The following is a 15,778-nucleotide window of genomic DNA, read 5'->3' on the forward strand; positions in this document are numbered from 1 at the left end:
AATTCATCACGGGAGCCAAAATCGCACTGGTGCGATTTCAAACACACGGTAGTAGTGCAATTTGGGAAACTACGCCATATATATATCTAATAAGCTAATTATTTTACCTTAATCCCTATTCTACTGTGAAATACCCCGAAAATTAGTAAGGAATATTCCAATTATATTGTACTGCAATTGCACACACACGCGTAACTTACTGAACGTCGTCACTTTACTCTGTAATTATGGAAATATGCTTAAGTACTTAATTTAACTACCAGATGGCTTGTTAGTACTACGGTTCCTTTTAAGCTAGGGGTGGTGCGATTTAGAACCCGGTGCGATATCGGGAACTTTCGCCTATAATGCCTATAACTAACTTCGATGCACAAAGGTACTAATTATCATTTTGTATAAAGAGCATGAAATCAATTCTTCTACGATAGGGAAACTGTTTTAGATATGGTGTTGGTGAACGGGTGGTGAGGTTGGAAAGTTGCAGATCCCGTGAGCATAGAGGTGATGTCAGAAATTGAGTCCGGGCCCCCAGGCCCCAAAAATGGGGTCCCGAAGATTTGGGCTCGGGTCCCTTCTATTCGCCTATTAAACCTGACGTTGTTGGACGTGGATGTGGCGTTGAGCACAGTGGTGATGCCAAAAATCGGGCCCCAAAATTTTGGGATGTGTCGCAAATGTTTGCTGTGACTTAATACTTGACTGCGCGAGACAAAACCATCAATTTAGCTTTTTCTTTCTTTTATATATATGAGATCAGTAACTTGAAACATATAAATCTCCATCAAAGGTTTGTAACTAGTTCGGTTAATGTGCAAAGAATAGGCGCCCTCATTTTACTGTGCAAATTGAAATAATGTGTGATTTGCTGCTTACTGGAAACTTTGCGCATGACTGATAAGAAACCTTTTTCTTTTCTTTTCTTTTCTTTTCTTTTTTTTTTTTTTTTATATATATATACCGACAGAATCAGTAGTTCTCTCATTTTCCTTCGGGAATTCACTTTTTCACTCTGTTAATGTAAGCAATCGAGTATATATCGTTCCAAATGATTTCTTGTAGATGATTTTTCATATGGCCTCAGAACTGTATCTAGTAATTGTTAAATAAATAAATAAATAAATAAATTAAATAATTGTGAATACATGAACGAACTCTATCGAACGTCTTTTATTTGCAACCCGGTGGCAGCAGGTGCTTTCTCGATGTTGATCGCCTTGATCTCACGGATGATGAAACCTGGAAGTTTTGATTTGGTTACAACAAGGCCCAGTTCCGTATCTTGCAAGATGTCGTCCCTTTCTCCACCTGGCGCCAGCTAGCCGTGTTCCTATGCAACACCAGGACTGTCCTCGCCAACAGAAACATCGGCTCTTTCTTGGATTTGAAGCGGCATGCTGTGGGTCGACAATTTCGTGCGGCAAACGGTGCGATGTGCGTAGTAATGGTGCAGCTATACAATACGCGTGATCAAGCTACACTGCTTGGGCAAACCAGCATCACTCCCTACTTCAGTTTCAGATCAGTGAGCGTCAGCTACTGGCTATTGCGGATATCGAGAATGTGGGAGCTCGAATCTGGAAGCAGACAAAACCTGGTCCGTGCCGAAGAACAGCTTATATAAGTTTATGGTGCTTGTCCTCTCTAACGAGGAAGCTTTGTTTGATCCTTACTCTGCAACCCAGAATGATGCCTCCATTCTCAACAATAATCTCTAGGATAACCTGTTGTGTTTCATGCAAGCGGGCAATACACTGGTGGCGGACTGTCGCTTTCGGGATGCCAAGCCAAGTGTGGAGGCAAGTGGCAGAGCAGGATTTCTGGAGCTGTCCAGCAGTCGACTGAGCACGGTAACGAGTCATTTAGGTGCGATTCGTCATCGAGCAGTTTATTTGGACGGCTGAAAGCAACGTTTTACTACCTTACTAACCCTATTCACAACGTATTACTGACACACGACTTTCAGGAGCTCAAAATTGCTTGCACATTGTTCAGTAAGTTGTCAAACACAACGCTGGCCAGGTTCCGTGCCCGAGTCCACAACTAATGTTAGCTGCCATTGCACCGAGCCTAAAACTTCAGGACCCATTTCCGGGGCCTTGGGACCCGGGCGCAATTTCTGACATCATCGCCGTGCTCAAGGGATCCGGATCTCCTCAACGCCACCAAACGCATCCACCAACTCCATGTCTACAACAATGTCTCAAGGAGGATTTTAATGGAATTTTTTTCATATTTTTTAGTAGAGTGCCATATTTTTTATTTACGCAATGAAGAATGAGGAAATTTACAATGAGGCATTGTTCATCATACAGACAATACAATAGTACTTTAAGATGGGCGGGACATGTTGCAAGCATAAGAAATACAGGTGCAGTGCATAAAATTATAATCAAGAAGAACGAGAAAAGGTCTTTGAAGATCGAGAAGTTGGAAAGATAACAATGTTATAAAACAGGAATTATGTGGACAGAAACCCACACTAGTTTGGCTAGCCAGGAAATGGCGACCCATGGAAAACATTTGTCTATATTCCGACAAACTTTTTTTTTTTTTTTTTTTTTTAACCAAGTAAGTTAGTTATTAAGAAAAGCAAATGTTTCCTACAACACTCGGCGAAAAATGATACAAACTATCCTTATACACACCGACACGAAAGTCAACTATGACTCGTACACGACGCAAAATGTGCAGTACTTAATGACTGTCATTTTATTATTATTCATAAAATAATTTAGTGGTGAACTTTTATCTTAATTTAGTGGTGAAATCTTTCGCTGCATGAAATACTGGAGTACTATGGAGTACTATATGGCAAGAGAATAGCTTTCTATTTAAGTTTATTTTCACAACATACATTAGATAGAACGAGAGGTAGCTAGAATTTTATTTGAGTAACATATACATCTTAATGTATTATATTACATAGTCGTGATATATTTTGTAATTTTCTTACATTCGTATACCATGTTTTTTTGCGAATAAAATGCAGATTTATTACAAAATCGAAACATTTTTTCATCAAGTGGATTTGAACCCATGCTAACAAGAAGGTACGTGACATTAGTGACTGCACGGGGAATTAACTACTGTGAAATTTTTCCATGTTTCTTCCTGGCTTGTGATATTGACTACAGACTTTGATAATCACCTACCATTTTTGGCTTTTACCTTCTTTTACTTTTTTAAGTTCTTTTTATGACTGTTCTCAGCATGGTTCTTATGTACCTTCTTCTCGTCTACGTCCAAGTACTTTTCTCATATATATTCTATATGTTACTTTCTATAACAGAAGGAACGGAAAGTGGTTTTCTGTGTGTGCTCACCTGTGGAAATGGGGAAGCAACAAGGCTGCATTTTTAGGATTTAAACTTTGGAAGCCTGTTTAGTTTAGGTTTTCCGACTAGGAATGTATTATTAACAAATCTTCATCAACACTTAAATTGGTTACTGATTGGCACGGAACACTATTAGAAACGAATAAACGAAAATAAAAAATGGAAACGCTTACTCGGTCTGCAGACATGTGAGTTTCGATGTCAATTTCTCCATCATGTTCTACTGCCCTCAATTCTAGTTTAACTTTAACATCATCGCTGACTTCTCTATTATCTAAGCTTGCTGAATCTGAAATAAATTATTAAGATTTAAAATATTAGTTTTGTCTGACTTAGCCTAATAACAACAATTAGAGTTGAAAAAAAAAAAAAACTTGAAAAAATAAATAAATAATAAACTCCCAACAAAGTTCTATCGGATGCTCAAGTGGTGGAATTACATGCTCTCCCTACACACTTCGTTTCGGAGTGGAAATAATAAATAGAAGTTAACGTGGTAGGTGTGCATATTATTTTGTAGCCCACTAGCTCTGGTCGCTATCAGTGACATCAGCGAAAGAAGGTCAACAGGAATCCCAAACAACTTGTGTACGAGCCTTGTCCTTACGGCTTTCAATTGGAATAAACTTAAGTGAAACGAGGTATGTGATAAATCAGCGGTATGTACAACGGGGATTTAACAAATTTAACTTCAAAAAAATAAAATTTGATCAAAGCATTCATATTAATAATTTGTGTTGCAGTTTCGGCAATTCCGAAAATTACTGCCAAAATGGTATCACAGCTATTAATCCTTTTAAATTATGGCTTTTTTGAGGTATTTTGTAGACTTTCATTCAATCATCTATTGCGTAAAGACTATTTATCGTAGGATCATGCTTCATACCCCGTTTTGTTTCTAGTAAAGCAGTGATTCCAACTGCGTCCGTAAAATTTCCCTAAAGTGTACCAAATGCGGAAAATTTCCACTCAAAGTGGGAAAAAGGGATTTTCTTTTTAAAAATCCCTTTTTTTATTGCGAATATCTCCCCTTTGGTATAGGATACGATCATGCGAATGCTACTAAAACAAACTTTGCTTTATGGTGAAGAGAATGAGATACAAAGAGTGGTCCTGGGATGAATAGTTTTGATGCTACAGCCGATTTACATATTTTCCCTTGATAATACCTTTTTAGTGAATTTCTATACTACTACTACTACTACCATCATCATCATCATCACCATCACCACCACCACCATCATCATCATCATCATCATCATCATCATCATCATCATCATCATCATCATCATCATCATCATCATCATCAAGACTTCATTGTGGGAACATGAATTGTACCTCGTTTTCTTTGCCATGAACCAGTCTTTCAAACGGTACCACTCACATGTCTCTAGCATGTACCATAGTGGAGAAAATTCGCGGAAACGGAAAATTTTTGTCAAAAAAAAAATCCCTTTTCCCCCGATTTTGGGCCCCTCTGGCCGGCCTCTGTGTCAACCCACAGAACTCCAAAAAATCTTAAACATACTACATACTATGTGTAATAACTGTACGAAGTTTCAATGTTATATCTTGAAAAATAAGACAGGAAAAAAATATTGCACCATGTGCAAACAGTATCAGCTTTCCCCTACGTGAGCAATGGATAACTCATTTTTATATAAAAATTTCCTGACTCATCCCTAATTATCGTAGAGACATGATTGATACACCGTTTTGTTTGGCCAAAACCAGTCTTTTAAACGGTACCACTCGCATGTCTCTAGCATGTACCATAGTGGAGAAAATTCTCGTATCGGGGAAAAAGGGATTTTTGACAAAATTTCCCTTTTTTGCGAATTTTCTCCACTATGGTACATGCTAGAGACATGCGAGTGGTTCCGTTTGAAAGACTGGTTCATGCCAATGAAAACGAGGTACGTATCATGATTTTAGAATAAATAGTGATAATACTGATTTTTTGTTTATCCCGTCATCCGTTCCTGAACACAGTGCTGATTCGCTGAGAAGTGGCTTCTTTATTATACTCAGCATTGTAGTTTTCAAATGGTTAGCACCCTCTGAATCGACTCCAAAGCAACCAAAATTACCGTTTTATTAATAGATGGTTATGCTCTTTCTTTTTGGACTGTTCGGGGAAGAGCTATCGTGCATCGCGACTGCTACCTGGCTAGATGATCAAAGCAACTGGAACGTACGCATTAACTAAAATCCTTGGAACTAGTGCTTGTGAATCAAAGTGGTGTTATTCTGGTTTAGAAGAACGCGAAGCCACATATTGCTAAGGCCATCCGTGAGATTATTATCCGACTTAGTTGGGAAATGCTAATGTATCCCCCCAAATTCTCCGAACATGGTACTGACAGATTACCACTTGCTTCTTTCGTTGGTCAAGCATCTGTAGACACAAAAATTCTGAACCCTCGACGAGATAATCCACACGCTGAAGGTAAGTGCTGCTCATGGCACTTTTCAAGTATGTTTTCCTTCATGTTATTACCTTTTCTTACGTAGATATAAAATACGACAGAACTTTCTTGGGTATGTAATATTAATAACGAATGGATAACAGTGTAATCAACATAATCAGTAAGATATACTATCACTTGGAAAAAATAACAATTTCATATTTCGAAGAACACTAACTAAACTTCGGATATCACAAAATCCAACTCTGCAAAACTATCAAATTATGTTTTGAATACGACAATTCATATCCACATTCTAAATTAATACATTAAGCACCAAAGTAACTTGTGTTTTAATTTTTTCTTTCCAAATTTTATTCTATGCATTAACGCATCAGTACTATAGGTATTTTCATTTTAAATAATGGAATATATCTCTAAAACTATAGATTCAACGACAAACATAGGAAACAGTAACCCCAATACAATTGCTGGATATTTCGTTAAGATAATATTTTGAGACAAGGCGGGAAATCCCATCCATTAAAACTGTCTTATTCAATCCTCTTACAAAAAATCCACAAACATACGGTTTTTGTGGAATGAATTCTATGGTTATTACTTTCTATTGTTACTGCTGAACTGACTTCGATACTACAAACGTTTCAGAGACAGAAGTTCTTACAAATGTTTGAAAAAAAAATCAGACCGTTTCCTAAAAGAAGCCTCAGCGGACCCATCTTAAGGGATATATTTATCTTTAGATTAATGTTTATCTTCACAAAGTACAAATATTTACATTATTTTGTAGACACTTGATCTTCAAGAGGAAGACCACATTGAAAGAACTCGTAACTGTCAGGGTTTTTAAGATTTGAGATGTTTCCTTAGAAAGTAGGGGAGATTTTGTTGATTCAATATGATCTTAATCTAAAAGTGCACCAATTATCTTGCATTCCACATCTTAAAATCTAACCTAATTAAATGAACCACTTATCGAGGTATGATCTATAAAGATAATTCACAGATAATTCTGCAAGGGCAAATATATTCTCATTTACAAGTCATACAAGAAAACAGACTTACATAAATTCCATTTTTCACCAGAATTTTCATGTCGGTATCCTAAAAGCTCTTCATTCAAGCTTATTTTCCAACCTCTAAAACAGATGCGAATACACACCAACAGTGAGCCCAGAATAAGCCATATAATAATTTTTCTTAATTATTTCTTCCTCCACACTACCTTTCCACCTCTAAGTGATAACGATTATTCCTCGTTACCGCCATATAACTGTCAATACTTTGGAATGATTTGTTGGTAATAAATATATAAATGTGCGCGTAAAAACTTAATTGAGATCACTTAATTGGAATTAACAGATCTAACCCAAAAATGGTTCACACTGAAACTGTGATATTGGTTTCCCTGATCAAGTACGAAAATTTTTCCTGATCCGGAACACCGTACACACACTCATTTATGGTTAGAATTTCTTTAAAAAATCATTTTTAATTGGCTTCTTCTATTTCCATAACCGTTCAACGCTCTCCTTCAGATTTCCAAACTATGCTATGCATAAGTGTCGGAAGTAAGAATGGCTTTATATGTCGACTGTTATCAAAGCAAAAACGATAAGAGACATCGAGAAACGGCATTTTTCAATTGATTCGGCGTTCCAAGAATAGGTTTCATCTCCTCCATTAACACTTTATTCAAACTGGAAGCGGTTGAAATTAGCCACTTCCGGGTTCAACGTTTATCGCTATAGGAGAAAAACAGTAACAAGATAACTACGATTCAGCGTTTCATGACAATAAAACATGGCTATCCACTATATTCTACCAAAATTAGAAGCGGTTCAAATTTACTATTACTTTCAGCTTCAAATTCTAATTCTGCAGTAAAAACAGAGCAAAAGCAGTAAAAGATATCAAGAAGAGGCTTTCTGCAATCGATTCAGCGTCCCATCAATAGATACCATTTCCTTATTGACGCTATATTCAAACCGGAATTGGTTTAAATTAGCCATTTCCGGTTTCAACTTTTATTACCATAGAAGAAAAATAGTAATATATAGCGAGAAGCAGTTTTCTCTAAACGATTCAGTGTCTCAAGACACATAACCTGATTATCCACAACACTCTCCCCAAAACGGAAGTGGTTCAAATTTACTATTACTTCCGGTTTCAATATGATTTCATAGATCAAAGTGGTAAGCGATATCCGAGGTGTTTATTGCAATCGATTCAGTTTACCAAGAATAGGTTCCATCTTTCTGTTAATCCTCTATTCAAGCCGGAAGTGGCTGAAATTAACCACTTCCTGTTTCAACTCTTATCGCCATAGAACAAAAATGGTAACAGAAAGCGACAAATAGTTTTCTGCAATTGATTCAGGGTCTCAAGAGAACATATAATCACAACCCTTAACATTCTATAAAAACTGGTAGTGGTTGAAATTTACTACTACATCCGGTTTCAATACTGATTTGCACAGAATAGAAAGGGTAAAATATATCGGAATGTTGGTTTTTGGAATCGATTTAGCTTTCTAAGAATAGGTTCCAAGTTTTCCGTTAATCCCCTATTCAAACCAGAAGTGATTCAAATGAACTATTTCCAGTGTCAACATTTATCGCCTGTAACAACGACAAACGCTTTTGTTTTTTAAACTCAACTAGCTGAACCTGCGCTCTCTACACAGCGCATTATTCGCATATGAGCATAAATCTCCTTGTCTTTCCTCACAACATATGTGCATGTCTCTTTACAGACACAAGTGAAAGACGTCTTGATTTTAAAAAAATCGGCAAGGGGTATCAGAAAGGGGAGATTTTTTTTCGATTATTTTTTCTCAATATCTCGCACCGTTTGCAAGATTTGAGCCTACTTCCGGTTGGAGTTTCTAATTCATGTATGACCAGCGTTTTCTTTCTTCTTGCATGCAGTATGTAATAAGCAAATACATTACATCTACAATTAATTATAATGTCAGTTATATATGGTGTTCATTAGGCAAAACACTCAAAAAATAAAGATTTATCTTAAGACTCGAGAAATGGTTATCCTTCCTTTTTCACTATTATTTGGCCATGGAACAAACGCCTGAGACATATACAACATTGTGTTGGAATGTATAACACATAGGATATGATGCCTTTTTAAAAAAAAATTTCAACGCTTCCAGCGTACCCGTAAAAATGTAATAAAGAAATAATTGCCATGTTTTTTTTAAATATTCAATTAGAACTGGACAATCTACGCAAAATTTCCAATTGATCAGTGAAAACGTCATCTTTCTAGAACCTGTAGTTTCCGAGATCTCATTGTCGAAAGGAAGGCCACAAACATATAAACATAGTTTAAAAGAACTCGGAAGATGGAAGCACACTCACGTGCATTGATTTTAGAGAAGGCTTATTAAAATACAAAGGCTCTGAACAATAATTTTATATTATAAACTTTATGAAAAAGATATAATTAACTAATTTAGACTATTTAAAGTACAAATACTTAAAATGTTTGTCTCTGTTAAACGTGAAATCACACATAACCGTAAATGAAAGATTTGAAAGCTAAAGTTATAGGTTGGAGGTCAGGCGCTTTTAATTGCTATTGTAGCATTTTAATAGATATATAGTATATATATCATCAGAACCTACAACACTATATCGAAACTAGAAATGCTTAAATTTACTAGCACTTGTGATTTCAATACTGATTTTCATTGAGGAAAAATTGTAAGAGATATCGGGAAGCTGTCTTGCAATCGATTCAGCATTCCCAAAATATAATTTATTTCCTGTGTTAACTCTCAATTCAAAACAGGAGTGGCTCAAATTAACGATTTTTGGTTTCAACGTTTATCGCCATAGAATAAAAACAGTATGGGATAGCGCGTAGTGGGGTTTCGATATGAATTCAGCGTCCGAGAAACAGTTCTATCTTTGATCTTATTACCCTATTGCAACTAGTAGTTCTGGATGTATTATTGCAATTTTGATTACTGAATTCGTGTAGTTTGGAAGTCCACGTAGTCTAACAATCTGAAATGAAATTCACTTGTTAATTTTTAAATACAGTATAAGCTTACTTTCTTAATGTAAATACTTATTAGGAGTTACAACTTCCAGTATTTGGAATAAAATAAAACACTAGTATCAAACAATAATTGTATACTAACGTCATCTATCGGCTTTGAAGCATTTTTCGTATCTTCTGTGAGCACCTTAAGTTTGTTAACATCGCAAAGCAACAGAAACTCTCTGAATATTTTTGTGAATCGGATTGAATTTCCCCCAACTCTTCTATGGAATATAGCAATTTTCCTGACTCTTGGTATAGTTTGAGGTATTTCAATTTTTCATTTTAATTTCCTTAACTTTCAAGGTCAGTGTGAAGCCTGCAAAAGTTAGTATGTATGAAGGTTGATGCTAGGGTGGTACTACCCCCCAACATGGCGGACGTGATATATCTCGAACATATTATATAGGGTGTTCACGAAACATATGGTACTCACATTAATAGTACGTGAAACTACCCCGAGCAGCCATACAAACAGTTGTTCGAATAGGAGCCCGTAGTACAGATGCTGAGTGTATGTCTATATTATAGTATGCTGAACTCGAAGCAGATCTTGATATACCTGGCAGATTGTCGTTGCATGAGCCTGGCTGGCAATTACACGGCGTCCTACCATGTTTAACACGTGCAATAGGGTTTAGGTTCGGAGACCTACAAACAGATGAGGGTAGAAGAGGTATAGAGTAAAGCACGTTGGGTTGGGCTGGTGGAATGGGCGCGCCAGTGATACGAATCGCTAAACACGTGGGTAAAAATCATTTTTCTAACTATATACACTGAGTGCTCACTGAATTGTAACCACTTACTTAATACTTTGTTAATCCACCTTTTGCTTAGAGGACGGCCCGGACACGGCGTGGAATGGATTCTGGTAGCTGCTGCTATGTTTTCACGGGGATCTGACATCATATATTCTGCACAGATGTCGGTGCAGGAGTCATGGTGCGAAGAGATCGTTCCACAACATCCCATAAATGTTTCATAGGATTAAGATCCGGTGAGTTAGGGGGACAATTCATGTGCTGCAACTCCGTGGAATGTTCCTTAAGCTAAGCAAGTATAGTCCTGGCTTGGTCGCACCGTGCATTGTTGTATTAGAAAATGCCGTCTTCGTGTGGGTAGAAGTGTTGTATTGTAGGATGTACGTAATGACAAATACCAACAGAAGATCTTCAAACCATACAATCGCCTCCACCTGCCTGTACAGTACGCTCCATAAACGAGGGGTCCATAGCTTCGTGCTGTTGGCGCCACACATGCACGTGCCCGTCAGAGAGGAGTAGCACAAACTGTGATTTATGCGACCAACACACTCTTTTCCAATCAGCGTGTTCCTGTGCCCAAGCACGACGAAATCCGCTGTGACGAGTCGTAAAGAGTGGATCGTCTGCTGTGGAACTTCATGCGTGCCAGTACGCCGTATAGTTACGTGGGATATGGGTGTTGTGCATTCACCATTGTATTGATCACGTAATTCCTGGACAATGATGGTTAGTTTGGCTGTCACGAGCTGTTTGACGCAACGCCCGTCCCCCGTTCTGAACTTTCGTAGGCCCCTGCAGTTCAGTCTCTTGGAGACCGTTACCACTCCACTTCCCACTCCTCGTATACCTTCACTACACAGAAATGGGCGCATGCGACAAGTATAGCTGTCTGAGTTATTGACGCACTTACTGCTTGGGTACCCACAATCATGCGCTATTGGAATGTGGATAAATTCTGCCCACCTCCAATTATACAGTTTGCCCAAATGTAGTCTCGAATGTGTTCTTTCTCTGCGATACTACCAGTCAGGGTGGTCATGTAATCAGTTCGGCTGCTAGTCACACTTTCTTGTGTGGAGGGCTGTCGCAATTCACTGAACACTCACTGTATCAGAAGCGCATTATTAATTGAAAAAACACCCTCTATTGTCATTCTATTAGAATTAAATAATCTTTTTTTCAAATTACGTAATGGTTATTGTAATTATGCGTGCGCCACAGTACCGAACTCCTTCTTTCAATAAATTCGTGGTTCAGTAACTTTATTTGAAATATTTTTTCTCACGTAAAGAATTTGCAGAAAGGTGTACATCTTATCTTTTGAGTTTAGGTTATAATATACTATACATAACAGAACTATAACTAGGAGACTTTATTGCATCTAAGTATCTGATAATAAACAGAATATGTAGCACAAAAATTATACGAAAACTATACAATACTTATAGAGCTATATATATGTATAAAAAGTAATCTAAACTTACACACTGCAAACAGCAGACCTTTAGCTAGAAAGCACGAAAGGTTGCATTTACCGAATCATGAAATAAAATCTGAAAAGCATCCACCTGTACCCACGCGTCAACACGTGTGCGAGATAAGCATTTTTGGACAATAACATTTATTGAGCTTGAAACCGAGAAACTGGATGTCTGTGACGGGTTAGTAACATATGCTTGAGTACCTTAGTTTGTAAGGAACTGTCTTTTGTGCCGTTTGTTTCTATCCACTACTTAGTTCGGGAAATATAATATGAATTGCGTATGTCTCGCCGAGAGTTTCATAACAGAATTAGAGAAAAGAAGAGAGAGAGTCGTGTGCAACAAGAAGAACGTGTTGTGAAATATGTGAACAACAAATTTCAATTAAATATAGCTAGCCATAGTAGAATATCTCTATACAATGAACTGAGAATACATTTTTTTGTTCTATACTATTAGCGCTGGAACAACCGTCACTCTACTGAAAGGGGATTTGTTCATAAATATGGAGACTGGTTGCAGAAAGAAATAAGACTTACTATTATAGACATTCCCTCAACCTCTTTTGCGGAGGCACCCGGACATCCACCAAAACCATTTCAAGAATGGAGTGACAAAAGTAAAAGACCGAAAACTAAAAATCTTAGAAAAAATGAAAGTAGAGTTGAACTTTCTTATGCCACAACGATAAATTTGAGGGCTGACGCTGATGAAGATGCGGCAAAATTATTGAAAGAAATAACAACAACAACACCACGAGCTAAAAAAATTCGCAATACATGGTTCGCGAAAAGGAAGAAAGTCACGAAACTTTCAGAAGCAGCAGCTTTATCAATGACTTAACAAACCATCAGTACGTTACAATTAGAGATGCAAAAAAGCCGGCTTTTTTGAATCGATGGCTTTTTACACATAAAAAGCCGGCTTTTTTGAAAAAAAAAAAAAAAAAAAAAAACGAGAATTCTGGAAATTTTTGGCTTTTTTCATTTTCATGATTTTTCTATTTGAATAGCTTTCTTATAGTATACTCTAAAGTTAAATAAAATTTCATGGCCTAAATACCATATTTCGCTCTGGAATTCACCATCATGATGGATGGAACACATGTTTTATGAATTAAACATACAGTACGTAGTATTTGAGGGCAATTGCAGAGGATATTTAACTTTATTTTAACTTCTGAGTTATCGACATTTTTTCTTCTCTACGCCATTTCTTTTTCAGTCCTCCGTGTTTCATTTCTTAGAGATTAGCAGGCCTAAACTTATGTTTTTCAATATATCCGTCAGAGCGTACGTTTGTCAGTATATCTGTCAGAGCGTACTTCCACATTTTTGTTATACTGTAGCTGTGCAATGATTTAGCAATAATCTTACGGATACAACCTTGAATACAGTTTTATAGAAATAATCAGTAGCGGATTTAGAAAAGTATTTTGGGAGATGTTTCTCTGCTTAATGTTTGTTTTTTCTAAAATTTCGTAATTTTTATTTGGGAGGAGCTTGAAGTTTATGAGTATAGGCATAACTAATATTTCGTTTTGTTTGTATTCAGCAATAATCTACCCTAACCCTACACCCGACATCCCCACCCTAACCCCTTTCGCAAATCCGTCACTGCTTGTAGTTAGTAATAACAACGATTTAAAAACGATAAAGGAAGTCAGCCAGGATTCACAGTTTTATAGAAAGATGGATTCACAGATTGAATTAAGAAAAACTTTTGTCAAAATGCTCGAATTCGGGGTTGAATCCCGGACTTCCCGATAGAAGGGCAAAAACTAACCACTCACTCATGGTTGTTGTGCAGTTGTGCCTAACTTAAATATATTCTATATGGCTTATGGAATCCGAAGGTTCAATGCCGCGTTCACAAAAGCTCTCCACTGACTTCTATCCTTAGCCAACTGGATCCAGTTTTTATTTGTATTCCTATTTCTGCGAGATCCACCTTAATATTGTCCTCCCATCTGCCCCTAGGTTTTCCTAATGGACGTTTTCCGATTGGATTTCCAGTTCAAACTTTGAAAGGGTTCCTACCTTCTTCCAATCTGGCTCCATGACCTACCCACCTGAGCCTCCTAGACTTGATGACCGTAACGATGTTTAGTAAACCGTATAAATTATGCAGTTCTTCGTTATGAAGTTCCCCCATTCCCGTTCTTCTTGTGGTGTTCGAATATTCGTCTCAGGATTTTATTTTCAAATATTTTCAGTCTGCGTTCTTCCCTCATTGCAAATGACCATGTTTCACAACCATACAGAACAGGCATGATTAACGTTTTATATATTTTAAGCTTTAAATTCCTCGACAGAATTCGCGATGACAAAATATTTTGAACTGAATAATAACACGAATTTCCTGATTTCAGTCGACCTTTAATTTCTTTGTGGATATGATTTTGGTCTTGTAATATTAATCCTAGATATTTGCAAGTATCCACTTTGCCGAAATTATTACTTGATATTTTAACGCATCCACAATTTGCCGTATTACGATCCCGGTGAACTTCCATGTATTTAGTTTTCTCTGCATTTACTTCTAAACCAATGTCGCTGCAAGCGTTTAGTAAGGCCTATGCATTTCTTTCTATTGTTCTCCCATCATCCCCTATCAAATTTACATCATCAGCATACGCCATAGCCTGGTGAACACCATTCAGCTCTAGGGCCTGGTTCCTATCTTCAATTTTCCTTATAGCGTACTCCGAAACAATGCTGAATAATAATGACTGTAACGCATCTCCTTGTTTCAGACCATTCTCGACGTTGAAGCTCATGGACAAGAATTTTTCTACTCGGACTTTACTCTGGGATTCAGTTAAACACATTTTAATTAATCTAACTAGCTTCTTCGGCATTCCGAATTCTGTACGAATTGTACAATACTTCCCTCCTATCCGAGTCGTAAACCTTTTTTAAAATCAATAAACAGCTGATGTACTGGGTAATATATTCCCATTTCTTTTCGAGTATTTATCGAATAGTAAATATCTGGTCGATAATTGATCGATTTCCCTAAAACCACACTGATAATCTCCAATAATTTAATCTGCGTATGGAATCAATCTTGTTAATATAATGTTAAGAGAAATGCCTCGCTAATTATTACAGTAAGTTTTGTCGCCTTTCTTGTGAATTGAAACAGTGATTGATTCTTTCCACTGTTCTTAAATGTATTCCATAGTTTTATATATATATATATATATGTTAAGTCTTATATTATGTAGTAATATTTTTTAAGAACTGGAAACACTGTTTCTACGAAATTTAGATTTCATTTGTTATTCAAGATGGAAAGTGTTGAAGAGAGACGATGCATAAGGCACGAGGCACGAACATTTTTTCCATAATTTTAAAGTTAAGTTTGTTATTTAAGTGCAATGAACGCAGTGCAGTTATTATATGTACTTTGTGGCTTCTTTGAAGTGTTAGTTAAAAACCAGCGATTAGTAAGCTACAATAAAAACTAAAAACAAGTATTGGAAGTTTCCATTGTTAGAAGACAGTCCATTACCAGTTAAGTAAATCGCGAACATTTAAGAACATAAGCATAAACATTTTTTTTTTTTTGGTCCTCCAGTGCCGAATGGAGGAAGTGTTGTGCCAAGAAAAAAAATAAGAAGTGAATCATTCAAACATTCATATTGACTATGTGTGTGTAAAGACAGTGAGTGTTAAGAAACAGACGCAAAATTGACCTAG

At 36.8% G+C, this 15,778-nt stretch overlaps 1 protein-coding gene across 4 annotated transcripts in view; it reads right to left on the reverse strand.

Moving 5' to 3' along the window:
- Positions 1-15,778, reverse strand: part of LOC145674948 (uncharacterized) — a 99,662-nt gene that overhangs the window by 30,417 nt on the left and 53,467 nt on the right. For all 4 annotated transcript variants that reach the window (XM_081745212.1, XM_081745216.1, XM_081745213.1 and 1 more), the window contains one exon: positions 3,509-3,624. In XM_081745212.1, coding sequence (XP_081601338.1) covers positions 3,509-3,624 — 116 coding nt within the window. The remainder of the gene's footprint in view (positions 1-3,508; positions 3,625-15,778) is intronic.

The sequence above is a fragment of the Thermobia domestica genome, chromosome 18, assembly GCF_964235325.1.
Source record: "Thermobia domestica chromosome 18, izTheDome1.hap1.1, whole genome shotgun sequence".
Lineage (NCBI taxonomy): Eukaryota > Metazoa > Arthropoda > Insecta > Zygentoma > Lepismatidae > Thermobia > Thermobia domestica.